Source organism: Ostrinia nubilalis, chromosome 19 (assembly GCF_963855985.1).
Source record: "Ostrinia nubilalis chromosome 19, ilOstNubi1.1, whole genome shotgun sequence".
NCBI lineage: Eukaryota > Metazoa > Arthropoda > Insecta > Lepidoptera > Crambidae > Ostrinia > Ostrinia nubilalis.
This window is the reverse complement of record NC_087106.1, coordinates 9,355,953-9,383,636: the sequence shown is the minus strand read 5'-3', so window position 1 is coordinate 9,383,636 and position 27,684 is coordinate 9,355,953. Positions and strand designations below refer to the sequence as shown.

Sequence of the window (27,684 nt, the reverse complement as noted above, 5' to 3'; positions counted from 1 at the left end):
TAAGTGGTCGAAAAGCCCCTTTTTTGTATGGAGTTTTGACGGATTCGATTTTCGATTCGATCAAAAAGTGCGTTTTGTCTAGGGGGCCTGTTGCCATTAAAAGAAATTAGTACCATTAGTTTTCCGCAACATGGCGAGGGTTTTTATGTTCCTGGTCAGGCTATACGTACGCTACTATAAAAACTACCAACGAAAATTGTTTTGAACGAGATCTACTTAGTAAGTTTTTTTTTTATACCTCGTAAATCGTAAACCGATTATTACCGCGTAATCTTTCATACAAATAACTTAAATTAAAAAAAAAAATTGTGCGTAAGTCCGACACGCACTTGGCCGGTTTTTTTGACAAAAGGGCAAAAGGGTTCAATAAAATTATTTTACTCTTTTCCTTTTCTCCTTCCAGTTCCTTCCTTCCACGTCGTCCTGAGAGTAGGTAAGTAATTTAGAATGTAAAAAACACCTCCAAGCAAAGATCGTGTTTTGAAAACCATAATAATTAAATAGGTTCGTTAAAATTAACTGCATGGGTATAAAGTACGTAGGTACACTTTTAATGAAATTATGCGTATGTATCTAATCAATTTGTCTCCAATCAATGAAACACCTACCTAAGCGAAAATCCATTGTTCATTAGGCATAGGTATCTTGAAGTAATTAGAAATGCGATTATAATTGCTTTAATTGGGCGTTGTTAAAGCTATGCTTTAATTTGACAAAGTTTTATTTCAGATAGTTTCTTGGCAGCTAAGTAAAGATTTAACTATGTAGCTATGTCATGTAGGTCGTAGGATATTGCTTGAATAGATTTTAAATTAAACTTAGTTCCTAATTACATTATAAAGTTTTTATCACGCTATTTATTGCTATAAGTTAAAGGCACAACAAAAAAACTAACAAACGTATTTCAAATCTTTATTAGCTCAAAACCTTAATAATAAGAAGACAAAGTAACAAAAGTAGTAAAATACGTTGGGTAAGATAAATAAGTAATGGCACTTAACATTATAAATACGTAATCTGTCTGTACAAAATCATAGAAATTATTCGGATTTCATTTGTCATGATTAGTGAATTTTTAAAAGATACAAATAATCGAATACATTGACGTCAAAAGGGGCAAAAATCTAAAGCTCAGCAGGCCGACTTACAATAACTTAAATTAGGTATTGTCATAACGGTAAGAATTCTATAAAAAATTACAAAGTATACAATCATCTCATTCAGATATTAGTCTTCGAATGACTCTTACTGTGGTCATAGTGATCGTAAGTGGGCTAACTTATCTCGCTATGAAATTAAAGAAATATGGGGAAAATTACCCCTTTTTAGTAGAGCAGCTTACACATCCGTCAATTCGTAAACTTCGCGATTCTAAGTTATATTTATGGAAAATAATAGATATAATTACCACTTACAATTTAAAATAAAATTCCGAAAAAATAATAGTTAAAAATCACTTAAAAGTAATCTTAAATTAGTAAGACTCAAAAGAATGTCAAAATGCTTCAATACATTTGAAATTTAAAATTTTGTACTATTTTCTTGTGCGCATAAGTTACCTACTCACATGATAATTATGTACTTATGTGGTCTTTATTTTATTTACTAAAGATTATTTTGTAAATTATAAACATTATTTGAATCTTTCAGTGGGCTAATCAATCACTGCATCATCATGCATGCAGTGCTTCTAAACCTATTCTAATTTATTTCCGTCTCGCCCTGCCACTGCCTTGCCTGATTCTGATTCAGGGGCTGTCTCTGCCCATCTGCCCACTGTTGGTCCTCTGGTTGAGGAGGTGGAGGGGGCAAGCCATCCCACTGCTGGTCAGACTGACCCGGGAGAGCTTGGTCTTGGCCGTCCCACTGCCGAGTTTGTTGGGCTAAGGGCGTACTAGACTGTGGCTGGTCATATTGGTAAGGATAGGTGGTGCTGTTGTCAGCGACTTGCACCGGTTCGGTGGGCTCAGGGCTGTCTTCAGGCAGGTCCTTCTTGTAAGGAATGCTCTCATCATCAGAGTTAATCTTCACCGACTCGTCCGGGTCGAGTGGTCGGCTCCTGAAAAGTAATAGGATGTAATTTAGGTGCAGCTTCTGATAGGATTCCATAATCTTGCCTGCAACTGAGGAGAACGGGATAGTTTTAGTGTTTCTGTACCCAAAGGGTCGCCAGGGGGTTCCTATTAATATGTGTATAACGTCTGTCAGCCAGTTATATCTCATGAACTTTAGGCACTCTGTACCTCTAGCACGAAAATCTTTCATCTTCGAATCGTTTGCGTATTCGAATCGCCATCAAAGGATTTATTACGAAAGCTACAAGAGCAACCTTAGTGAACTTAGTATGAGAAATGGTTGCACGAAACTTATTTTAACAGTGAAAATTGTCACGTTATCGTTTAATTCGAAGGTAGAGTATCGAATTTTGTCGAATACGCAAACGATTCGAAGACGAAAGTTGTTCATGCTAGAGGTACTGATCGAGTGATAGATAGGTATAAGGTACCTACAGCTGAATTGAGTTCTGAATCGTCATTTATATCAACTTGCCATGACACAAGACAGTACTCACTTGATGGTCATGAACTCATTGTCATCTTCGCTCTCATCCTGCTTCCTCTTCTTGAGGATGCGCCAGCCGATGCAGATGAACACGATGACGATGGGCACCATGATGGCGCTGATGATGCCCCATGTAGCTCCCAGGGTGCGGGCAGAGTACTCCTGGTTACCTGTTCAGAGGATGACCATTTGACCATTATGAATTATTATTAGTAGTTAGTATTTCATTTATTCGAGTAGTTTCATCGCTTGCTGGAAATATTTCTAATGCTCTAGGAGCTTCTGAGTTTGTCAGATAAATTCGAACTTTTGGTTTTCCTCTATATAATCTCAAACAATATCATTTATAATTTTCCTGTAGATTAAGCTATGTTACACCAAGTTACATTCAAATTGATTTATTAAGTAGGTAAATAGGTACTTTATCTAGTAATAAAATATAACGGAACCCTAGTAATGAATATGATGCGTTTATCATGAATTTATCTCTAATCTATGAAACAAAGCAAATAAAAAAATACAACACTCACCTCTTTATGTGACCTAAATTCTATTGTGTACGTAAGATAAGAAAGCAAGCAATAACCTCCGTTCAGATTAGGAAATAAAACTCATCACGCGACCGAGAAAATTTCTATTCCACAAATTGTGGGTATGAGGACTTTATTCCTTGCTTTCTTTATGGAAAAGTTTCAAGAACATTTAAAAACGTGAATAGGGGGTCATTCTACCTTTGGGAACAGAAATTTCCTCTTACGGTGACATCACGTAAAGTTTTTATATTTTTAATCGATAAATAAAACAATACATAAATTACAATTACACAAACAACAATGGGAAATACAAAAAATCTATAATCTAACTTCTAAATATGTGCAAAAAATATAATTGTGCATCTAAAATCAATACTTAATTAATACTATAGATTGAGCCCCGCAAAACTCCCACGGCTTGTCATTTCAAGGGCAGTGATTATATTAAGTACAGTCTACGTTTTACGGTGGTAACTGATCAGAACTACAAAGTCCTAAGTAATAGAAACTATCTAGCTTCAAGGGCTAGGACTACACCATTGTAGAGCGACTGCTGAAGGTCGGCATTTCAGCAACTGGAGGATCTATTAAAGTCTCCACTGATTTTCCACGGACTGGAGGAAGAGTGAACGTTTTTATCTCATCAGCAGGGGCACTCTTGGGGGCTTCTGGTAGGCCCGGGTTATTGAATGTGCTCCTCGGACTGATGTCAGAAGTCGGACTCACAGCAGGAGAGTAAATCTCAGAATAAGTTGGAGAAGGAATGGGACTGTAAGTGCCCCCATATTTGTTACCATAGGGATCTTCAGAACCATCTTTTGTGGAGTAGCCCGAATCACTGGCAAGAGCATGACGCCCAGTCTGGCGAGGTTTGCTCACGTATTCAATGTCTTTGGCCGGACGGGTCAAAGTAGAGTCACGATTAGATTCAGATTCGGATGGAGAGGTAAGCGAAAGCAGGTCCTCTTCAGACAGATCCCAGAGCTTTTCAGGGAACTCTACATCAGGTAAGTTGGGTAAGGGTTCGTTGGTTCGGTAAGTTTTATCGTAGCGACGTTTTTTCGGAATGGAAGACTTGTCTGATTTGCCGGAGTCGCTTTTACTAGAGTCGGCATACCCAAGCCCTGAGCTGTCCCCGTCCTGAGGTTCAGGGGGTAGCGGAGCGGACCGCATGCTTGGTTTCATGGGAGTTTCCTCCGTGGGAGTTTCGGGTAATTTGGGTTTGGTGTCTGTGTCTTGACTGCGTAAAGTGGAGGATTTCGCAGTGTCGGTTATATTTCCCATTGAAGCTGATCGAAGGTTGAGCCGTGAAGCGGACTTGGATCGCGGGTAGTCCTGGAAGCTGAATCCCTCCTTGCCCTCGGAGCGCGGCTTGTGCCAGCACCAGAACCACGAGAGGCAGAGCAAGAGGGCCAAAGGTAGAATGATTGCCACTATCACACCCCACGTCAGAAATAGGGCGCGCTGAGAGAATTCTTGGTTACCTGGATATCGAAACACGAATCTTAGCAACTAATATTTTTGAATACACACACCAACCTATCACAAAAACTGTATTATACAATGAATTTAAAAAATTTGCTAAAGTTAAGGTTGAAGAAGTTCTATTTAAACATTGTGTGGTAGGTTAGTGTTATGATGACTAGAAAGAAAGAACTTCTTACGCGCATTTCACTACGAATGATTTGCTTTTATGCATATTTTGAAGTGAAAAAAAAGATACTCCTAAGAAAATTATGTGGTACTTACGTAAGCACTCAGTGTACCCATAGTCGGGGAGGTTCCACCGGCCGTTGTCCTCGCACACCCTGCGCTTGTCCCCGACCAGAATGAAGTCCTGGTTGCACTCGAAGTTCACCTAAATGACGGGAAAACCCTTATTAAACATAATTATTGGCAAATAATTTGAACAGGAAAATACTTGCAACTTTATGTGGACGACTTTAATTGTGCTGTACTTAGGGGCTAAAATTGAACTGGGAAGTTGTCTTTGTTTTAAATACCGCAATAATTAAATTTAAAATATACATTACACCAAATTGCGTAATTTTTATAAAATTAAACTGATGTGGTTAATAAATGGAACTATTTTGTATTACCTTCTACCTAAAACCAATATTGATAATGCTAATGTTCGTTAACTTTGAATCTATGTATTATAAACCTAGATCTAACTCACCCGAGTACCAGGAGTGAAGAAGAAGTTACTCTTTCGCCCAAATCGAGGAGTTTCCAAAATACCGCAACTGATCACTCTTCGTGCATTCGTTTCTTTTATATTCGTCTGTAAATAGCGTCAAGATTAGTTAGAAAAAAATACACGACGAACCCGAGTTCAACATTCGCTATGGCTACCAAACTATGACTGAGTGCAGCCATAAAAGGACTGTCCCATGCATTAAAGACCTTGGATGCATTATAATTACAAGAACAATAGCGACAAGACGCATCCGAGATGGCACGCGATTCAATGTGTAGGCAGGTTAAGTGGGTAACTTAATGTTTTGACGCTTAATAACTTTAATAGACAAAGAATCTCATTGAGAATCTCATTTGGACATAAAATACATCTATGACGTTCGACAAACAAATGAAATGCAGGTTGTCTGGTTTTCCATTGTAGGCCTTGTATTGTAACCGTCGACTAATAACTTTAAACGTTTATGACACACTGCTATTTCCAGAGAATTATTCCTGAGTTATGTGTAGTTAGTTATAATTTACATTATAAAAATTCAACAGGAAAGACTCCATTGTTTCGTTTCAAATTGAATTCTGTGTGATTTATTTATCCCAAACTTATTTGCATTCATGAGTTACTGTAAAACAAAAACCTGAAGATCTAGAAATATTCGTATAAATACTTACAATCGAAGACAGATAATTCTTTGTAAACTCCGCCATGTCCCTATTCAGGGTCATACCGAAGTCGTATCGACACTGGTACGAGTCCTGGCAGATGTCTATCGCTCTTGCCACATCCTGCGACCGGTTGGCGGGCAAGAAGTCCGCCGGCTCTCGTATGAAGTTCGGTATGAAGGTGTTGTCGTTAAAGTACGCCGCAGTTCGACCGTATTCTCTTGTGAATAACGCTACGCCTATATTTCGTTGCTCCCGGTCAGTTAGTTGCCCTAAAACGGAAGATGCGTCAGAAAAATCAAGTATTTTTTTCAGTTCATGAATGAAAGCAAAAAAATAATTAACTAATTGGTTTAACATGGGGCTGCAAGGTTCTCAGGTAGGACGTCCACTTACAACCGGTCCAAAGACCAATCGGTCATTATGGAAATCTTTGGGGGAGGCCTATGTTCAGCAGCGGACGTCTTACGGCTGAAATGAAGATGATGATGATTGGTTTAGTTACTTACAGTGTTGCGCAAAATCTCTGTGTGCCGATTGGAAGTTGTTGAGATCAATTGGTTGCACAATTCCGTTGGGGCGCGTGAAGTCATCGTTTACATCTAGCGACCAGTTACCGAATAAACCTCGAGTTTTGTTCTGAAAGTAGACGGTAAGATAGGTATTGGTATTCATTACAATAGAGAAAATTGATTTTATGTATATCCGGCTCTTTTTCTTTCTTCTCTCTTTCTTTCTCTTCTCTCTTTCCGGGATATCATTTCCCAAAACTTACCATATACGTCCAGGGTAGATAAACCCTGGCAGTCATGAAGCCCTTGTTCTCTACAACCTCAACTCCAGCGCCTGATGCAAACATGATCACGATTTCTGACTGGTTGAGGATGTACATAGGCTGGTACACGGTCACACCTAAAATATAATTTCAGAATTTAGAGCATATTCGGAGAAGAATCAATCGAGCAAATGGATGTTAAGTTGGAAATTATAGTTGCAGTTATAACATTAATATTACTTACCTGGGAAGTACTGAATCCTCAAAGCAGACCTGTCAAAGTAGACACGTTTATTGTCAGCGAACACATCCAGTCTGTATCGCCATTGCGCATGCTGAGGCCGTAACCTGACCTGTTGATAGAATTGTTTGATTTAGTTTTCATCTAGAACAGAAGACGTGCCTATACATAAACTTGCCAAGATATTCTGATACTTACTTCAATAGGAACAGAGTTGTTAGATGCAGCTACGATAGAAGTAAGATGGGTTGCATTGACTACGCCATGAATGTTTCTCGCGACCTGCTCGAATCTGCCTTGCACGTCCAATTTCAGTTGAGGGTCGTCTGTCCTCACCAATACGTATTCACCTGGTAAAAACATATAATGTTATTGATCAAGCAATGCTCATATAAAATTGTTGCATGATTTCTATAGATACAATATTTGGTGGATACCTTTGCCGTTAAATGTGTACTGAAGGTCATCGAAAGTGACGATGTGAGGGTCTCCGAATATGCCTGCAACTCCTGGAGATTGGTACGCGACACAGTCTTGGGATGGACGACGTTCGAATCTGTACAAAAAATTACAAATCATGAGTATTTATGACATTTCTGGAGGTATCATTGCAAAAATGTTAAATGATAACAAACATACCTGAAAGTCTCACACCCAACAGCCTGTTCTTCTTGCCATGAACAACATTGGTAGAATGGAATCATATCGTGGAACCAATGGGATAGCGATGGCACCTGAAAATTTCATAGTATTGAAAAAAGAACACGAAACTATAGTTCAAAGTTAGGGTACATCATGTATAAATAAGTAGATAAGAATTAACGATAAGTAAAGACACCCTACCTTGTTGGCTTCATTGTAAGGCGTAAATCCGAAGTCGTGTGACCTGTGAGGTCTAGATCCCCACATTTGATCGTATGAAAGCATGAGGAAGCCGTTCTTATCGTAGCAGCACTGTTGACCTGATCCTTCAGCACTAGAAAAAAGTTATAAGTCAGAAAAACAGTAAACTAATTATTACCTAACCTAAATCATTATTAATTTAAATAATTGGTAAGAAGCTTTTACCTTGGCGCTCCACTCCTGACGCAATGTACACCTCCCCAGTGATATCTACAAGTTGGGTTGGTGTCTTTGTCACAATCGAGATCTGGTAGGAAACGACCTTTGTCCAGCAAAGCATGTTCCAGAGTACAGGGGCACACCCAGATTTGAGCAGCAAAGTTCTTGAGGAAACGATCGTTTCGGAGCCAGTTGTTGCACATGGTTTGAGGCCAGCGGGTTCCGTGGAGACGCTCCCATTGAGGGCCGAAGTACCAGGCTAGAGGGATTGGTCGACTCCAGAGAATTCTGCAATATTAATAAGACAATCTTGACTCAACACAAACTAATGAATTCGCTATACCTAGGATGTAGCCTAAATGAAAATGGTCACTTACGGTGAAACTTGAACGCCTTTGTATATCTCAGGAGTTGTCAAATTGATTTGCAAAAAACCGAATTGCATGTCGTTGTGCATCAGATTGTCCCTATTCCTGAAGTTCTGTGGGTTGATGATGTACTCCCCAGTATTTGCCACACCCATTTCTATGATATCGATGAACTCCATTTGAGGTCTGATGGTGACTTCTTTGTAGCCCCACAAACTGATTTGAAGCTGGACGTTCAAGTTGGTCGTCAAATTGAAACGGTTCCATGTTATTTTGATTTCTGGTGGGTTCCTCTGGTGGATCGCGTTGTCAGGGAAGTAGATTCTTTCAGTTGCTGTTGCAGGGGTTTCTGTAATTTAAAGTTTTATGAGAATTATGACAAGACGATAGTAATACACTGAGAAATAGGTAGACTACGAGATATATCGGTCCTTACCTACAAAGAAGCGTCCCTTCCATTTGAAGGGCTCGTTGTTGATGGCGACTTCAAACCTGGCATAACCATTGTGGTAAAACCGAGGTTGTACACAGATGGCTCGATTGACGTCCACGACGACACCCACCACGGCTTCAGTATCGAAACGGCAAGTGATTCGGTCGTTCGGGTTGAAACAAGGGCCAGTGATGTTCACCACTGTGCCTCCCAACATGTTACCACTTTCGGGGGCGAACATCAGAGGAAGATTTGCACCGTCTGTAGGGTAAAATGATGGTTAAGGTAGGTATATTTTATTTGAAAGTTTACATAGTGAATGCAGGTGAGATACTTACCAATATCTTTGTTACAGGTTCCCATAAGTATATTTTCGTCTATTCTAAATATATGTCGACCAGGAAAACCATTAGCCCAACCTCTTCCAGTCAAATCACGGAGTACAGACTCTTGAGAGTATGGTTTGTATTCATAACTTCGGGTGGCGTTACCGGCGTTGAAACCAATCTACAAGAAATAGAAATGGATGGATTATCATCGAATTCGGTTATATATATTTCGGAAGAATAATAACTTGTTATTTCTTACATAAGCCGGCACTCCTCCTTCTCCTGTGGTGGTATCACCACCAGCTTCTGTGTGAGAACTCCAGTTGATTTCAAGGTAGTTGAAGATCGCGTACGTGAACACCTCGTCTGTTGCCAGTACCATTTGGAACGTGTTAGTCTGCAAAAAAACAGTTTATGAATTGTGTCTCATCAAAATGATTAATTAACATCAATATGTGGATTACGTAGTGGGATGTGTTACCACATAAATAATACATAAGTCTAGTAGATAAGTTAATTTTTGTAACACATTTGTTTGTAATTCCTAAAAATAAATAAATAAATAAATTAATTTCTGGTCATAGCTGCCATACCAGCAGTAACTGCTGAGTTAGGTAATAATGCTTACCATAAAGAGAGAGTTGTCAATTCCTCCAGCGAAAGACATGTTCTTCCAGGTTATCGTGATGGCGTGTTTTGGGAAGAAGTTTTCGGCGCCGATGACACCTTCACGGATGTCCCAGGTGATGCGTTCGCGCATTTCTACGCCAAGCTGGTCTCTACGAGTCTACAGAAAACAATGCGTTAAATCAAAATGAATAGAGTTTATTATTGTGTGCACAAAAGAAAGAACTAAGAGCCAAAGCACACGATGCGTTGAAACTGCGGTACGGTCTTATATAGAAATATCTGTGGTGGGCACTCGAGCCAAGTGGTGCGGCAATTTATGGTGGAATCTTTGCGGTGCGACGCCGCAATGCATCGTGTATCTCTAATACCCCATACTTGTATGTTTAACGTACCTGTAAGTCCCTGTCCAATCTGAAGTAAACGCCAGCTCTTCTCTGGTCAATGTCGGTGGGTCTGATGCTGCCGATTCGGCACTTGCTGAAGAAGATACCGATGAAGGAAGGATCGTTGACTTTCGGCCAGTCCCGCATGGGGAAGGAGAGAGGGTAGGTGTAATGGTCTGGGGGATCGCTGAAGTAGATGTACCCGTTCATGGAGAGCTGGAACAGAAAATGAGTGATATAAAATGAAAGTTCAAAACATAACATTTTCTGGACAATTTTGTTATCAAGTTAAAATATGGACTGCATTATTTACTGTTTAAGATTTTTTCACCATTAAAATTTATGATAGAAAATCCTTACCATCTTATTTGCCTACTCCATATTTTCAAACTACCTAGGTACTCTACCATTTCAAGCTATTCATTTTTAGTTAGTGACATAAAGCTGAGCCTGTTCTCGTGAAAATGTGACTTACCCTCGTATAATTGAATCTGAACCCAAAGAAGGGTAACTGAAAGTTGAAGTTCTTATGGATCTGCGGGGTGGATGTGTGGATATCCCTCTGGTAGTCTCCGATGTTCTCGCTGCCGCCCTGGTCGTAGAACCAGTAGAGGAAGTTAGCCCTGATCTGCTGGAGGCGCTGGGCGGTGATGATGTAAGCCTGCCCATTGTTCTGGTAGGTTATATCAGGGAGTATTCTTCCGTCGATGCGTGCTGAAAATTATTGGGAAATTATTACAATTTATTTTATTTTATTTATTTAAAGACTTTATTGCACACACAACAATGTTCTGTACAAAAATTTACGTGTATATTGTCCCATAACCAGGCAAAAAAAAAGTCATTGGTTTTCAACCGTATCTTCACAGCATAAGTTCAAATTGATGTGGGCTCTGTTAGCCTTAGTTAAGGGTTTTTTTTATGTGACAAGAGGCAAGCGAACAGACGGATCACCTGATGGTAAGTGATTACCGTCGCCCATAGACACCCTCAGACCCAGGGGCGTTACAGGTGCGTTGCCGGCCTTTAAGGTGAAGATACGCTCTCCTCTTGAAAGCTTGCAGACTTGAGGTTGACTTGAGATTTGGGTTACCCAATTTTGACTATTATCCTTGTCTGTAGAAGACCGAAACATCACAGCTACAAAGACTTGTCATACTAGATGCGGTCTGCGGTCATACTTAATGTATGATTACTTTGACCTGACCGCAGAGTACAGCATCATCTGGATGCTGGCAAATCGTACAGAGTACCTACGAGTAGGTAGACGAGTGAGTAACATGTTTTATTGCTCTTTTAACCTTTACTTATTTTAGTGTAAATCCATCTTTACGAGAATGAGGCATTGTTTTGTCTACGATATCATTATTAGGTTGATTTCTTCTTCTTCTATTGTTTCTAAGAGTGAGTTGTTACAACTGAGGTTGCTCCTGATGTCAGACATTAATTAATGAACTAGTAATGTATTCAAGTCTAACTATTTTCTTTTTTTAAGTTTTCTATTTTCTTTCGAGCCTACAAAGTGACCATAATTTTAATTTTGCAATACTAACAAACAAGTTGTAATCCTATTCAAATTCCTTTACACAGGTACAATATGTATTAAACCGTCAATGTTCGATACGATACGTGATATGTATTGATAGCTTATCGGACAGCTCAGTAATTCCTCGTACGGTGATGTCAGGCAACTTGACTTGGCCTCTTTGTTTCATGGAACTTTAATAACTGCTACCGATGATTAAATTATTTATACTTTACGTTTATTTGTTAGCTCCATTGAAACGGAATGACGTATGAGATAAGTACCTACTTCATGATTGAACTTCACGAAAGCTATGAATAATTTTGGGTAACCCTATCACCTAGACTAGACCAGTTTTTGTATTTATTGGCATGACGATGTATACTTGTATGTATACTTGTTGATGTATACTTTATTGGCATGACGATGATATGGATACTTGGAATGTAGTTAGGAAATATACAACACTTACAATAAAATATTTATTTTAGGATATGAGTTCAGCCACACGAAAGCGAAAGGCTCAAGTCCCAACTGAGACAGACGTGTTTTCAGACTTTCCAATATAAAATCTCAAATAGATTTAATTATTAAGACAGAAAATATAGTCATCGTCAGGTCATTTAAAAGTAGTGTCCAAGAAAACTCTCTCTCTCTCTCTATAATTTACTACAGGCAAATAGAGGCCTACTGCGTAGACAAGACACTCTCCACGCGCTAGCCAGACGAGTTGGGAAATATAAAATAATTATTATATTTCCACATACTTTTCTCCGGACATCCTCAATCACTTACATAATGTGCACTGCATGGGTTTAAATATACAAGTACGTTGGAGTATTCCTAAAGTGAGAATGGAACAAATCCCACGGATTTTGGGCCGAACATCAATGATTCTTTCAAATATTTTTCCAACATCACTTGGAGAGTTCTGCCATAAGTTTCATAATCTTGTAAATATTCGTTTTGTGCGTAAACCTTGCTGTAATTAATTAAGAGCAGATAAGGGCTCTTCAGTTATCAAAGAGCAAACAAAGACAATTGCCAAACTCGTTTCAGTCAACAATCAACATGACTTCATCTTGGCACTGCAGCACTGGCATGAACAATGTTTTTGGGTCAAAATCATAGGCCAATCTTAAAAGTGTAATTTTTAAACTTTTCAACTCAATGCACGTAAAACAAATATTTAGTACCTAAGTACCTACTTGAGTAAACCACAATAGCATAAATAGAGCCTTATTTGCCAGACGACCTTTAAGAGTACGGTGTAATTAAAAGGTGCGTGTATTATGATGATGATGATGGTGATGAATATGATGATTCATAAGAAGATAATCTACGTCAGAGTAAAGATACCTATGTTTTACAGAAGTTTAGTTCCTTTTTCAGCATTTTCAGCGCAATGATTACTCAGAACTTAAGTAAAAATAAAATACTGTACAATGTAAAATAAATATAATACAGCTTACGTGAGTAGGCCTGTAGGAATGTTGAAACCTTTTATTAATCATCCGACATAAGTAGTTTCATCATTATCTAAAGCAAACAGTGCGTGCTTCACATTCTGAATCATACAATTTCATTTTATGGTGAACTTCATTATTAATATGTCTACTTATTAGTACCTACATAAAAGTTCGGGAGATATAGGTACATTATGCTGCAAAATGTATGCAGTAAATGTAAATTACCTAGTTCTTCAGTTCGATCATTCTAGTAAACTTATCAAAACAATGAATCTTTGTAGGTGTCAGATAGCGACCAACATTCTGAGTGAGTTTAAATGCATTAAGAGTCTGCAGAAAACCAATGAATCTAATATTCAGTAGGTAGTAGCAATTAATAGTTTCTGCTATCGTTTCTTACATAAATACAAAGTGTTTTAACAACACTATTGTAGTATTTAGTGACTCACGAATCACGAAATAAACTCACTTATTGTAAACGTTGCAACATCTCTAGTCTGCTGAAATCTTTACTTAAGTTTACTGAATTGACTTTACTACCAAGTTGGGCGCCAAAATGTAAATGCGGTACAGATTTTAATGAAAACATTACAGTTGAGGGTTCATGAAAACATTACAGTGATTTTGCTATGATTTATGGTATTTTACTAAGTGCGACGTAAAAGTAAACGCTAGTTTTAGGAATGCATTGCAACTGTAACTAATGAATAAGAATTCCTTTTGCCTCTGGTAAATTACAAAGGTCATCCTCCTGCAGGGGAGACTAAATGACATGATGATGATGATGATAAATGTTTAAGTTCAACATGTTTAGTCTGGGATAAATTGAAAAATTTTCAGTTTTTTTATGCTGAACAATGCAGGTATTTGACTGCAATTGAGAGATGAGATGCATTCTAGGATGGTAGGCATAATATCTGTCTGCCCTGAAAGTGCCTATTCACTATTCTACCAACAGTCGAATTTTCTTCGTGCCAAAAATAAATTTGAAATTAATGGTAGAGTCAGTATTTATTTATTTATTTATTTATTTATTTATTTATTTTATTGGGCTATCAACATGAGATACAGTATTATACACAATTAAACAATTTAATTAATTTAATCTGAAATGCTCTATTTTTCAGTTTGTTAGTTAATTTATGACATCGCGTGCCTGTTAAATATCAGTTGGCCATGTTAAACTGTTGAAGTAATTAGTTCAACGGGCGCTAAGGTGCGGCCCTTATCACTGATAAGGGCGATAAGCCTCCGAGCCGCGAAAAATAACCTCAATTATGATAGTGTACCCGTCATTGTTATAAAGTTAGAAATAAAGAAAGAATAGCATAGTAGGTAAGTATGTAAAGTAGGGTATCACAACAGACCTTTTTCACTGACAGACCCTTTGATCAGTCCAGCGTAAAATGTTTAACTTTGAATTGTTTTTGCCCAATTGGATAATTAATGTAGAAATGTATGGGTAATGGGCACCTACCCAAGAGTAAACATTTAGAACTAGATGGCGTTAAGTAAAAGTCCAAGGTAATGTTACTCAATTTGTAAATTCATGTGGACAATTACTTAGGAAGTGCATTGGCAAACAACGCTATGAAGTTTCGAAGGAACTACCTAAATGAAATAAAACGGATGTTGCTTTATGGAGACTAATAGAACATCCACCAGAAATGTTTAAGTATACAGGGTGGAAACGATAAGTGATCTCACTCGATTATTTCTAAACTATACAAGATATCCAAAAACTGGTTACTGATCTTGAAAGTGCTTCACGAGCTCTATCCAACGGTATCAATAATAAGTTACGAAATAAACTGGATCGATCCGAAAATTCAATGTTTCCAGCCTCCATACTAAATGTATGCCAGCCACACAATATTAGAAGTGTAAATTTTTTAAATTAAATAATTATCGCTCGTGAAGCACTTTCAGGATCAGTAGTGAGATCACTTATCGTTTCCACCCTTTATAGTAAAACAAAACACTAATGAAGCTATGTCAATGAACGTGGATGTTAAATGTGTACTTAATGACACACACAGCTCAAGCTTGTTAAGTAGGTACCTATGAGTCACAAGATTTACGTTGAATGCTGTAAAGTACACGCCAATTAGGTACAATGCATGTAATTATACTATACACTCACCAAGATTCTAAAATCTAAATAAGCAAGAGGCTGAAAAATCTAAGCTGAGGATCGTTTACTACTTCATCAGACATGTCGTTTGTGCCTTTTATGATACATTTTAAGGATACAATTTATTTTGAAGGCATCTTACTTAAGCTTTTGTATGATTGAACATTGTGGTGTAAAAGATAATTGTTATGTATTTTTTACACACAACGGAGGAGCTCTTGGTCTACATGTCACCTGATGGAAGATGATGATCAGGCAGAATGTATATTCCTAAAATGTACCTACATTTACAAAAGCGTGACTCATGATAGTAGCTGTATAATTGCCACGCCCGTCATCATACTTATCTACTGTTATAAAGATGTTTCGAAGGACCAATATGAGCTTCATTGGAAAAATCTCTTTTTCCCTTCTAAATGATTCTTTGCTTGGAAGTACGTATAATAGTAATTGGACAACGGTATCGCAATTTTGTCAAAATGGCGCCTTCCACCATTGTTTATCAGCGATATCACTCTGATAACTGTTTAGAATCCAATGATCGAATAGTTTTGTCTTTGGATTGTTATTATCAATGCTGGGTTTTGTCATGAAATGATTATGGACTTACCGTATTCGTTATTATAATTGGTGTTCATCGTTGAGTCAGGTGAGTATAGGAGTTGCCTCTCACTCTGCTCAGCATTTGGATCCGGTTCGACATTGGCCACCGCTTCCAGTTCCACTGGCTCCTCACCCACCAAGCCATCGTTCAGCTGGTACTTCCCACTACGAATCTCCAATTCAGCCGCCGGAACATCTGCTATCACTTCAACTGCCGATTCTTCAGGCACTTCATCATTTGGCTGCGGCAATTCTTCCGTCGGCGGTGTAACTTCTAATTTTGGGTCCACATCTAATAATAATTCATCAACAGTTCTGTCTGTCACATTGTCTACAACGTCCTGAGCGTATACACTTGCACTTATAACTAGAAACGCGGCTAAAACTAAAACTTTAACACCCATTGTTCAATCGATTTTTTTATCTTTCATCACATCATTTTCTTTAGTTCCGTTATCAGTTTTTTCTGCAACAACAGGTGCCTCGCAATTGTAGTGGTCGACTGGAGTGAGGTGCTTTGTGTGCTCATTGATAATGGTGTTATCAGCTAGAGATATGATAAGATAATAAATAGGAACGTTAGGTGCGCCAAATTCTCTGTCCTAATCCACGTAGCCCTATATGAATTTACTTGCTCTGTTTTTGAGGTGCTACTTCGTACTTCAACGAGTCGGAGAGTGTACAATTTGAACGACAGTTGGTTTATTACTAATGTCGATTAAAGCTGTTTGTTTCGTCTTAATTGTTATCACTTAAATACCTAGTATTCTTGTAAGTATGTTTTTGTCCAAAAGGTTATCAATGGTTATCCAAAAGTAGGTAATTTTAAAAAGTAATATTTTGCGGCGGATTTATTTATTAAATGTAATTTTGACAAAACTGCCACTTGCGAGTCATATTTATTTAAAACGCTTTATGAATTTTAGTGCTAAATTAGGACACAACAGTATCTTTCAACTTCAAACATTGTTGCTACAATTGCTCTGTATCGCGGACTGCATGGGACCATTAGATTACTTATGGCAATGGAATTTACTTAGCTCAAACAGGTATTTTCTTTGCAAATAAAGAACATTGTGATCGACTACGAAATCGATAAGAACCTACGGTATCACGTAGATAAGTTTGTTTTTCATACGATTCCTTAGAATAGTGATATGATTCATGAATTTTTCAGCTTGTATGTAGTATCAGTAGTTAGGTACTTCCTTTTCGGAAGGAAAAGATTTGTCATGGCGGATGTTTGATTACAAACATATTACGCAATTAATTACTTACTTACGGGACTATTCCCACCTCTCGTTCCCACTGCTGTAACGTTGTATAGCCTTTACAGCATGCGCGTATACATATTATACAGGGTGTCCCAAAAAGTAGTGTCAAGCCGAAGACCAGAGGTAGAGCATCACTAGGGCTATCCAAATCACCCCATGTAATATGTTACGCGATTTTTGATAGTTATCGAGTTATGATTGCTTTAAATTTGTGCTTAGGCACTTTTTTGGTCACTGTGGCGCGAATAGTACAGACTACAGTTACATGCCTGATTTTTTTATTATTATTAGATTAATACTAGGCCTCCCTGATTCAGAAATATTTACATTCATAACACGAATGTAAACTAAAATCCTCTATGTTGTAAAAAATAAATTGTAACTCGAAAACTATCAAAAGTCACGGTGATTTGCGTAGCCCTAGTGAGATCATCTCTGGCCTTCCGCTTGACACTACTTTTTGGGGCACCCTGTATATGTATACGCATACGGTAATGAATGATCTATAGCAGCGGTTCCCAAACTTATTTAGTCTTCTGCCCACTTTGAGAATAAATTATTTTTAGCGCCCCCCATTTTTGTAGTCAAGAGTCGAGCTCAGTCGATGTCTAAGAGTCCTCCTAGTAGATGACGCCTCCCAAGCCTCTACACAACGTCCCGATTTTTTTCTGGGTCTCTTACCGCCCCCCTTTAAGCCTGCAGCGCCCACAAGGGGGCGTTATCGCCCACTTTGGGAAAGACTGATCTATAGCATGACCGCCAATAAAAACCCAACCAGTGAATGACAAGTTTATCCCGGGGGAAAATGAAACTGTCATTGGACTCGACGAAATTAATCAGAAGAACATAGGAGGAGTTCAAAATTAAAGTTCAACTTCCTTAGTGATCTTCTTTTCATCTCCATTTGATATTTTGTGCCGAAGAGTAATATTTAAGACATGTTTATCATCAGGTTTGGCCTACACTCCCCACGTTGGCCGAACGGGTTGGGGAAGTGGATTAGAATATTATGTTAAGTGCCCTTAAATTTCCCTTTTATAACTGACATACTCTGACCTACCATACCAAAGTAGGTGCTAACGCATAATCAAAACCTACTTAAGATACGTATGAGATATGTAACTATTATAGTAGAAACCAACTTTAACGTAATAGTTTAAAGATACATATTTAACCGATACAAATACATACACGCGCACATAACAATGTTATCTGTCCATGCAAAAGTAAACTTGCACCACTCGAGAAAATTCAAGCACACATTAAAATTTATGTTCCTTATTGCATTTGATATAAGGGCCAAAAGCAGTTGACATTTATCGTACACAACAATAAGAGGACAACTCCAAACCGAGTGCAAAATAAACCACACGGCCCTAATTCTACCAATTGTTGGACATTTGCTAACAAACAAGACGCAAAATATCTATCATGCATCCATTGCTGGCTTTGTACACTACATTTAAGATGTCGATTGAAGGTACCAAGCAATGGTCAAGGTGCATTCGTTTGAAACCTACTTTCAATTGCTGCTAATCGTCTTACAATGTAGAGCTCCTACGACGTACGTAAATGTAAGTAAAATGGACTAGGGATGTTTGTACAGAGGTCGGATATTTTTATCCGAAAGTTTGACGTAACAGTTCTTTTTTAAGCATAAGCTACTTAAGCCATTCACCATTCTCATCATCTCACCTAAAATACTACACCTAAAAATACTATAAGATGCGTTCTAAATACAAGGAATCTTTGCAAATTAGGTAGGTATAGCTGCAGTAAGTTGCCATTCTATTTCAACCAAACTTTCTTTGAATAATCCAGATTTTCACAAGGTGGACCGACGACTTCATAAAGGTAGCAAGAAGGCGATGTACTCGTATATGCAGGCCCTTGTGGAAATCATTTCAGGAGGCCCTATGTTCAGCAGTGGACATCCTGAAATGATGAATCCATATGACTGAAATGATGATGATGTAGAATCAAGATTTTAATATTTAAAAATTACAAAGTTCAATAATAATGGAAGACTACGAAAAACTGAATACCTAATTGAACGTAGAAGCAAAATAAGTGTTACTTGTAACTAACATTCTTTATATAAATATTTGGTTTAACTTAGGTATTGATTGATGGCTTGCAAATATTATCCGAACACACATCTCTATGTCCGAACGGTTCTGCACTATAAAGTGCACGGGTGCGCCGGCGCCGCCACACACCGTCACGCTGCGTCGGCTTGCACCTGTGTATCGAGTACTTCAGTTTTTGCAAGAATAAACAAGATGCCTTGCGGAGGTTGTGGAGACAGTGAGTAGTGTTTTGATTCTTAGCCCTTTATACCAAGAAATACCTTGAGTCCTTTAAGATACCCTATTTTAAATCGTAACACTTTTTGTCTTGTTTCTTCACAGCGAAATCTACTTTTGACCGTCAATGTTTTGTTTATTTAATTAAGAAGTTTCAGAGTCTTTCAGTAAATTAGGGGTTATTTGTTTAAAAGATAAAATAATAATTATGCAATTAAATAGAAATTAAGTATAATAAAAAAATGCATTTTCGTGTTGGTTTTTGCACACCTAAACTAAATAAGCGTTTCTTTGCAACTCCTTTGAATTCTAAGTATTTGTCCTTTAATAACATTGGAGGACTCACGGTCAGTGGAGATAATTGACCGCCGAACAACCTTCTCAATGACAATAAACAAGTTCGCTCAAAGCTCTCACTGTCCTTCAAAATAAATTGTTTTTGTTGGCATTCGTTGTAATTTCAGCCTAAGATAATATTGGTGTATATTCGAAACCTTACAACTCTACTTATTCTATCTGTACTAATATCGGTAGATAATAAATTATATTTAGTGTCATACTATCTTAATATTGATATCACGGTAAACTGAGATAGAGAATCTATGTTTATTGCTTTTGTCTAGATAGGTAGAGAGAGCATACTTCACAAGATTCAACTTTATTATGGTTCTGCCTTGGGTATTTGATACCACAAAACATAGATATCAAGGCACAGGTCTTTAAAAATACTAAAATCAAGTTTGCACACAATATATCTTTGCATTTTGAATTTTTGATGAAGTTAATGCATACCAAAACCTATTAGGAATTGCATTTTACTACTGGTAATTGTATACATAAATAATTATATACTACTGGAAATTGTATACATAAATACCTAAGTATTTAGTTACCTTGTGTATTAAAATTAAGTTCGCGAAACTAAGTTGCTCAGGGTGTTACATTATTTATAAACTTCATCTTTATTTTGACTTTAGCTCAGCTAAGCTTAACATTCTAACAAGAACTAAACAATGGTCAAGTTTCGAGCGATTTCGTGTTTTCAGTAGGTTGTTTATAAACAATGGCAGCCTTCGATGTTATCGATTTGCTAATTACCTGGGTAATGCTGTTAGTTATGCTTTAAAGTGTAATATTAGACATGCTGAAATATCTCAATTATATATAACTCAAAGGTGACTAACTGACTGACTGACAGACTGAAATAGTGATCTATCAACGCACAGCCCAAACCACTGGACGGATCAAGCTGAAATTTGGCATGCAGGTAGATGTTATGACGTAGGTATCCACTAAGAAAGGATTTTACGAAACTCCACCCCTAAGGTGGTAAAACGTTATTTATTTATTATTTATTTATTAATCGTTAGAAGGTGTTGATTATGCTTTAGCCAATCTGAAAAATAGTAGTCATTTAGACATATTTTAACGTAAAGCTTCACGCTCTACATTTCTACAAAATATTTAAATTTCAAAAACTTTTTTATTATACATATAATAGCAAACTACAAGAGTCTTTAGTAATGTTCATAGGTATCTCGGTTAGCATGGTATTGATCAAAAATGCGTTCAGTCAAATGCCAATCAGGGTGCCTTTTTGGCACAAAATAGATATATGACGTGTATATTTTAATTCTGTTATTCTTTTTGTTTATTTTGTGTTGAACAAAGATTTTCTATTTCTATAAATTTTATCATTCTCTTCCTTGACAGATTGCAAATGCACAGCATCGCAGTGCTGCCAGAACTGCAAATGTGACTCTTCGTGCAACTGCGCTGCCAAGAAGTCGACCTGCAGCGGCGACTCCTGCGCAGCCCCCAAAAAGTAGGGGATAATGGCTCAAATACAACTGTATGATAGTTATGTATTTAGTGTTTAGGACAACAAAAGAGACACAGCTCCTCCAAATTCGTACATACGTGATGTAAAATGTGTGTAAAAAGGGCTTTTTTTGGATGTTTTCGGCGTCTATTTCTGTTCATTTAAATACTGTAAGTAATCCTCCCCAAGATATCTGAGAAAGTAGGCCAAATCCTTCATTTGACTGTTAAATGAATGAAAGAATCTTCGTGCTCAAGAGCAAGCTGTGAAGACTAAATGAACTGAAGATGAAGTGGCTGTGTCTCAATTAATGTGATTTAAGTATTTGTTTATCATCGTATCTATATGTAGAATATAATAAGTCATTTCATAACATGAGCCAAAGCCATATTTGTGAAATCTTAAAAATGATCATGTCCATGAAACGTTATAAAAAACATACATCTTCAGTTGTTATCGTTTACCTACTGATACTGTTGCTGTTTATTTTTAATAATGACAACATAGCCCGTTATCTAAAGTGTAATAGCTATTGTTTCAAGCTTTTGGTTTCCAATTGATCGTGTAATTTATTACTGTAAATCAACAATGCATTTTATGCTGTTCCTTTTTTTTGGTGTAACACATTCACTGTGTGAAATAAAATTAATCATCACATCACTAAAGTTTTTTATTGTTTCCCTGAATAGTTCGCATAACAACAAAAATAAATTAACTAAACTAAGATGATTTTACTAACAAAGTATAATTAATATCTACAGTTGTTCTTCACTTCATGCAAGTTGTACCTGTAAACAAACAGATAAATATTAATGTGTCTCGATAATGCATTACAGATAAGGTAGGTACCTAATTTTATTTTGATGAATATTATAGAGCTAGGTTAGCTTATACAAGTACTTTTCAATACCTAAGTGCAATTAGTGCAACAAAACATAGATTCGTTCGTGCGTTTCAGCCAAATGACGTCCACTGCTAGACAAAAGCCTCCCCCAAGGATTTCCATAACGACCGGTGCTGTGCTACTTACAACATAGGTAGGTACTTTTGTTTTATGTGAGTATGGTTAGTTACAAAAGTCTAAAAAGTAAGTAAGGTGGTATGTTTTTGAGATTTTAAGTACTCACTATCAATGCGGACATCATGACAATCGCAGCCAGGTCCGCAATCATCTTTCCAAGGGTCATAAACGCCAAAACCTTGAACAATAAACGATAGATAGTAGGTACTAAGTAGTAGGTACTCATTACTGCATCTCTTAAACATTATTAGTTAGGTAGGATCGACGGTTTGTAGAATTGACTAAAGGCGGACAAGTAAACAGGCAATAAAATCCTAAGGTTTAAATGAGTCCCGGGAATGTTAATTGGTCATTGGATCCGCAAGGAAATTAACCTGAAAAAATTTAGGAACTCCAAAGCGTCAAGAGATCTTCAAAAAAACATCTTAAACATAAAATCTAATCTAGAAAGTAAGTATAACAGTCATTGGGCCTGCAAAGAAGTGGACCAGAAAAAAATAGGAAGATTTCATAGCAGAGGACATCTTTACAGACGGAAATTACAGTATCTGGAAATACACGACGTCGCCGCAATTGTTATAAATCATAAACATTATTTCTGACGCATAAATCATAAATATTGATTGATAACGCAACTGCAAAATAGGTAGAGGTTATCAGAAATTAATTAAATGTCACGACACGACAGTAGGTAAAGCGAAAACTCTACAAAGTTATCAACTCTATAAACTTACATGATTTGTCGTCAATCACTTTCATAATGAAGACTTGAGTAAATCTTTAGAAATGTAGATATGACACTATGTGATTGAGTGTTCAAATATTTAAATTTATTGCTCTTTGAAACGACTTCTGTATCACAAAACCTCTATGCAACTGTCCACAGTGCAGTTATTGTCGTCACAGAATATTAGGTATTGACAAAAAGTAAGTAAAAAATGACATTGAAATCAAGTAACGAGATGTAACGAATTGATTGAGTGCAATCATTGAACAATTGAGCATCGTTGTTATTCGGATTACAGACTGTTTTTATTCTAATTTTTTTACAAATGATGGAAACAGACAAGAATTGTTGCAAATTAGGTAAAGTTGGTACATTTTAATGAGTTTCAAAAGCATCATCATATCATTTCAGCTACAGGACGTCCACTGCTGAACAAAGGCTCCACCAATGATTCCACATCGCCCGTTGGTAGCGGCCTGCATCCAGCGCCTTCCTGATTGATACCTTTACGAAGTCGTCCGTTTACCTTATCCGTCTATCCAGGACGTACCACGCTGCATTTTCCGGGTCAAAAGCATATAAGACTAAAAAGTAGTTATGTGTTAGAAAATCTGGCTGAAAGTTTCCTTTATACCACAGCACATTCATTAATTCTTTATTATTTCATGATCTTCTCTAAATCTTTAATTTAAGAACGGATTAGTAAATGCATAGACTTTAACGAATCGAAATCGAAAACAAAAAATCTCGTTAATCGCCTTTGTCACGTAAGACGAAGACTATTTGCTCTAATTTTTTATATCTATTGTGGATGCTTCAATGGCGACAAAAACGTCGAGGTCTAAACTACAACCTTGTTGGCTCAATTTTGTTTGTGTACTGTAGTAGGTATATAAGCCAAAATTGTTATTGGGAAATCGTAGTATTCCACCGACGTCTCAAACTTAAGTATCTTCTATTACCCTCAACCAAATCCAGTACTAAAATGCCTGCCCCATGTGAACCCTGCAAAGGTAAGTTATTGTCCTACAATGTTTTATGTTGAGAAAATAGCTAGATAATTCTCTTATCCGCATTGTAATGATGATTTGTGTTTTTTAATTCCAGACTCCTGCAAAGATGGGGCTGATTGCAAGGATAACTGCACCTGTGAAGACAACTGCTCAGATTGTTCCAAGACAGGTAAGCACATTGAACACACTTAGTTCGAAATTTTTAAGCACCTTATATTTGTGAAGAAATATTTCCCATCCACATGATGGGAACATTTTAGTAGTGAGCCCGATACTAATAACTCTACATTGCTTATTCCTTTCTTTATTAAAAGAACTACCTCTTAGACACATCTCACCCTATGGGTTCAGTGATCTATCATAGAGGGCTTTGCTTAGATGATGCCTATACGCTAATGTTATGATGAGGCTTATCTGTAGGGAATTCTACTTCTTAGGTATTAAAGATAGTATGGCAAAGTCCTTGGTACTTATAAATACTCGTAGTATCCCTATAACTAGTATCGCAATTTAACTAGATGAACTTATTTTTCCCTTCTTTCAAGGTGGTTGCTGTTAATAAAGAGGACCTCGCTCACTAGAATGAAGAAACGTGCTGTGGCTCTTGGATGGATCTGAAATTCTAGTTTAATTCACATATTATGTTTTAGTTGTTCATGAAATAAAAATGGTGCTCTAAATTACTTGATTTTCTTTTGACTTTGACTTGAAATTGTACCCTACAATACAAAAAATAAATAGATACCTAACTTATAACGTCGATAGCACATGAGTAAAGAATCTTTTACTATTATTAAAGTATTTAACTTGCACTTTTCTAATATTACATACAGTAATTTTACATGGAAGTCACATTATTCAGACGCAGCTATCGAATAATTAAGACTTACATTTGTTTTAATGAAGTGTACCTATGGTACTTATGTTTTATGTTCTAAAACGACATATTATTATTTTCTTTATTGAAGCAAAGTAAAAAGTCATTTACCAACAAAAGCTTCACATATAAGTTAATGTAGTTATTGTGGCAGTTGCATTAAGCTGTGCTTCGCAATAGAATCTAGAATCTAAGAAATGTAAGAAAAGAAACTAAAATCAGCTTTGGAAAGATCGATGTTTGGGATTTCTTTCGTTCGTTCGTTGGTTTCAGCCGAAAGACGTCCACTGCTGGAAAAAGCCTCCCTCAAGGATTTCCAGTAAGACCGGTCCTGCGCCGCTCGCATCCATGCATTTCAGTGATTTCTTTACTAAAGAATTAAATCACATATGAGAACATTTGTCAGAAGAACATAGTGGAGATGGGTGAATTTCAACAAGTGCATATTTTTGCCTAATTTTGGTGGAAATTGTTATTTGTGTATTTTTATTCTTTAATTATAGATCAAATTTATTGGAAACTTATACTGTTTCTAAAATGATTAAGACATTAAATTTTGTCCAGCAGTTTTTTAGATTTTCCTTACACCAAAATTAAGAGAACACCAAAATTTATATTAAAGCACCAAAATTAGAAATGCTGTCAGTCGGTCATGTCGGTCCCAGCCTGCTTAGTGCCAAGCTCAAGAAATGTTTTAAATTTACCAGCACCGACTCCAAAAATATTAATCATGGTATATTGTCCTAATAAATAAATAACGACGTACTTATTTTCTACTTTTAAGTGATTTTTGGCGTCGGTTTTAATTATTTTGTTAAAATAATTTTTTTTCATGTTTTTTAGTTGATTAGTCCTTGTTATTGTCACTGAAGAGGGACAGTACCTATGTTTAATGTGATTAAGACTATAATTTTCCATTTTGTAATGGATTGAAATGGATCGGCAACTAAAAAGTATCAATGTATCATGTGTGTATCAACAAATGAGTATTGAGTATCATCTAACTCCTAACTAATGTAGTTTGACCTTTCATCATCAGCTCATCTTAAATACCTGAAATAATACAACTGTATGTACATACCTACCTAAAATATTTAAAGAATTATCCTCCAACTCCTAAGCGTTAAGGAGTTTACCTTCCATCATCACCTCATCAACATTAGATGATGACTACTTGAATAACTTTAGAAAACGTATTGCATTCCTACAAAATTTGAGGTTTACTCTCGATTTCCCTAGGATCCCATCATCAGATCCTGACTTGGTGACAATGGGACCACCACATAAGTGTACCCTATAGAACAAAAAAATAATTTTGAAAATCGGTTCACAATTGACGGAGTTAAGTCGGTTAAAAATACTTTGGTGCACCACCAAAAACACCAAAATTGACTCACCAAAATTAGATTCTCGTTGAAAAAGCTAAATTATATGAAATCTGTTTTAAATATAACAACAACATTTTAACACATGGTATGAAAACAGTTCCTTTACATTATACAAGGAATTCAACTAAAAAGAATAGCTTAGAAATCTTATACAAAAAGACACCAAAATTGCAGAATTGTTGTCCGTTTAAAAAAAAACAGCACATTTACGTTTTTGGCAGGAAGACGCAGAGGTCGTGCACCCGTCTGCCGTCACTGCTCGCGGGGGCGGTACTAAACCTAACGAATGATGGGAGTGTTTAAATCCTGTTTGATCTTTAAAGAAACTGACGAGCTATTTCATTATTGACACCAAAATCATAAATTTTTCGCGGACAAAACTTAAGGACGTGACTTAATCACAGTTATTTGGTAAACTTGCTTAATTTGGTAATCTTAGATAATAGATAGATTGTATAATTCAAAAATATACTTTTTCCCTAAGTTCTGTTTTGATCTTCAGCTAAAAAAATACATATTGTAAGAAATTAAGGATGTGGACACTGCACCAAAATTAGAAACGCTTAGTTCAATTATTTTTTGTCGAATTTGTAAAAGAAAATACTCATTAATAATGTTGTCCTCAAAATGGAACCTCTGTATATTTTCGTGTAAAAAAAAATCAAAGTTCTATGTCATAAAAAACATATGGTTTGCAGCTACGCCGCTCAAAAAATGTGTTTGGGAAATTGACCCAGATAGTTCAAGATGTTGTATAGTTTTTTAATGATAAGTAGTGGCATAAACGAATTCTCGAATGCAGAATACCTAGGTATATCGTAGGTGTAAAAGGTCAGTAGGTTCGATGCACTGACGACTTAGTGCAGATGAAAACATAATTTGATAACACGTAAGAAATCATAATAAGATGCAATTAATTAGTTAACGTCGTAATTCTCAGAATGGTCCTATTCTAAACGGGAGGGAAACTACACATGTGCACTTTAGCACCTTGTGCAGGTGTAACAGGGACTATTTTTTTAAATAATTTTAATAGTCTGATGAACTGTCAACTGTAGTACAAGTCTTACATTTAATTCAAATTCAAATTCATGTTTTAAAGATTATAAATTTCTCCAAAGGATGCATCTTTCAACCAAGCATATGATGCTTAGGCTGTAAAATCGAAGGATAAAAAATTACGAGTAGATAAATGCGGCAGGTGCTAAGTATTGAAGCTTTATGAAGAATATTGAGTATTCGTGTAATATTGAGATATTTCAAAATTTAAGACTTTGTTTCAGTAATTTCGATTCCAGTTGACGATAACTATCGTTCATAATAATAACCATAAATCGGATTACATGGACA

The 27,684-nt window shown here is 36.7% G+C and overlaps 1 protein-coding gene and 3 long non-coding RNA genes across 6 annotated transcripts; 2 read left to right on the top strand and 2 right to left on the bottom strand.

The window, feature by feature from the left end:
* Nucleotides 1–898: 898 nt before the first annotated feature.
* Nucleotides 899–16,510, bottom strand: LOC135081171 (protein mesh). Of its 3 annotated transcripts, XM_063975913.1 has the most exons (22): nt 15,914–16,510; nt 10,651–10,889; nt 10,185–10,391; nt 9,791–9,949; nt 9,422–9,559; nt 9,172–9,340; nt 8,837–9,094; nt 8,410–8,749; nt 8,039–8,320; nt 7,814–7,946; nt 7,610–7,704; nt 7,408–7,526; nt 7,169–7,320; nt 6,974–7,082; nt 6,730–6,866; nt 6,464–6,593; nt 5,964–6,226; nt 5,275–5,379; nt 4,845–4,953; nt 3,696–4,579; nt 2,573–2,724; nt 899–2,059 (listed from the first exon to the last, which is right to left on the bottom strand). In XM_063975913.1, the coding sequence occupies exons 1-22, from the start codon at nt 16,308–16,310 to the stop codon at nt 1,702–1,704; spliced, it is 4,935 nt and encodes a 1,644-aa protein (XP_063831983.1). In that variant the 5' UTR covers nt 16,311–16,510; the 3' UTR covers nt 899–1,701. The 3 variants fall into 3 exon arrangements, with proteins under 3 accessions (XP_063831983.1, XP_063831982.1, XP_063831981.1); XM_063975912.1 differs by lacking the exon at nt 3,696–4,579 and having other exon boundaries at nt 2,573–2,732; nt 15,914–16,489; XM_063975911.1 differs by lacking the exons at nt 899–2,059; nt 2,573–2,724 and having other exon boundaries at nt 3,332–4,579; nt 15,914–16,507.
* Nucleotides 16,511–19,305: 2,795 nt separating this feature from the next.
* LOC135081172 (uncharacterized) lies at nt 19,306–21,384 on the top strand. The gene is made up of 2 exons (XR_010259141.1): nt 19,306–19,487; nt 21,200–21,384. It is a non-coding gene; the product is annotated as an uncharacterized LOC135081172 (long non-coding RNA).
* LOC135081174 (uncharacterized) lies at nt 21,285–23,250 on the bottom strand. The gene is made up of 3 exons (XR_010259143.1): nt 23,064–23,250; nt 22,436–22,507; nt 21,285–22,096 (listed from the first exon to the last, which is right to left on the bottom strand). It is a non-coding gene; the product is annotated as an uncharacterized LOC135081174 (long non-coding RNA).
* A 712-nt stretch (nt 23,251–23,962) lies between these two features.
* LOC135081173 (uncharacterized) lies at nt 23,963–24,764 on the top strand. The gene is made up of 3 exons (XR_010259142.1): nt 23,963–24,069; nt 24,164–24,238; nt 24,615–24,764. It is a non-coding gene; the product is annotated as an uncharacterized LOC135081173 (long non-coding RNA).
* The last annotated feature ends 2,920 nt before the right edge of the window (nt 24,765–27,684 follow it).

What these genes read in the sequence shown, in the direction of transcription:
- LOC135081171 (XM_063975913.1), bottom strand. Translation starts at nt 16,310, where the DNA reads ATGGGTGTTAAAGTTTTAGTTTTAGCCGCGTTTCTAGTTATAAGTGCA. An exon ending in GAAGGGACGCTTCTTTGTAG is followed by an intron (nt 8,750 to 8,836) that starts GTAAGGACCGAT and finishes TTTAAATTACAG; the next exon opens with AAACCCCTGCAACAGCAACT. An exon ending in CTTACAATGAAGCCAACAAG is followed by an intron (nt 7,705 to 7,813) that starts GTAGGGTGTCTT and finishes TGAAATTTTCAG; the next exon opens with GTGCCATCGCTATCCCATTG.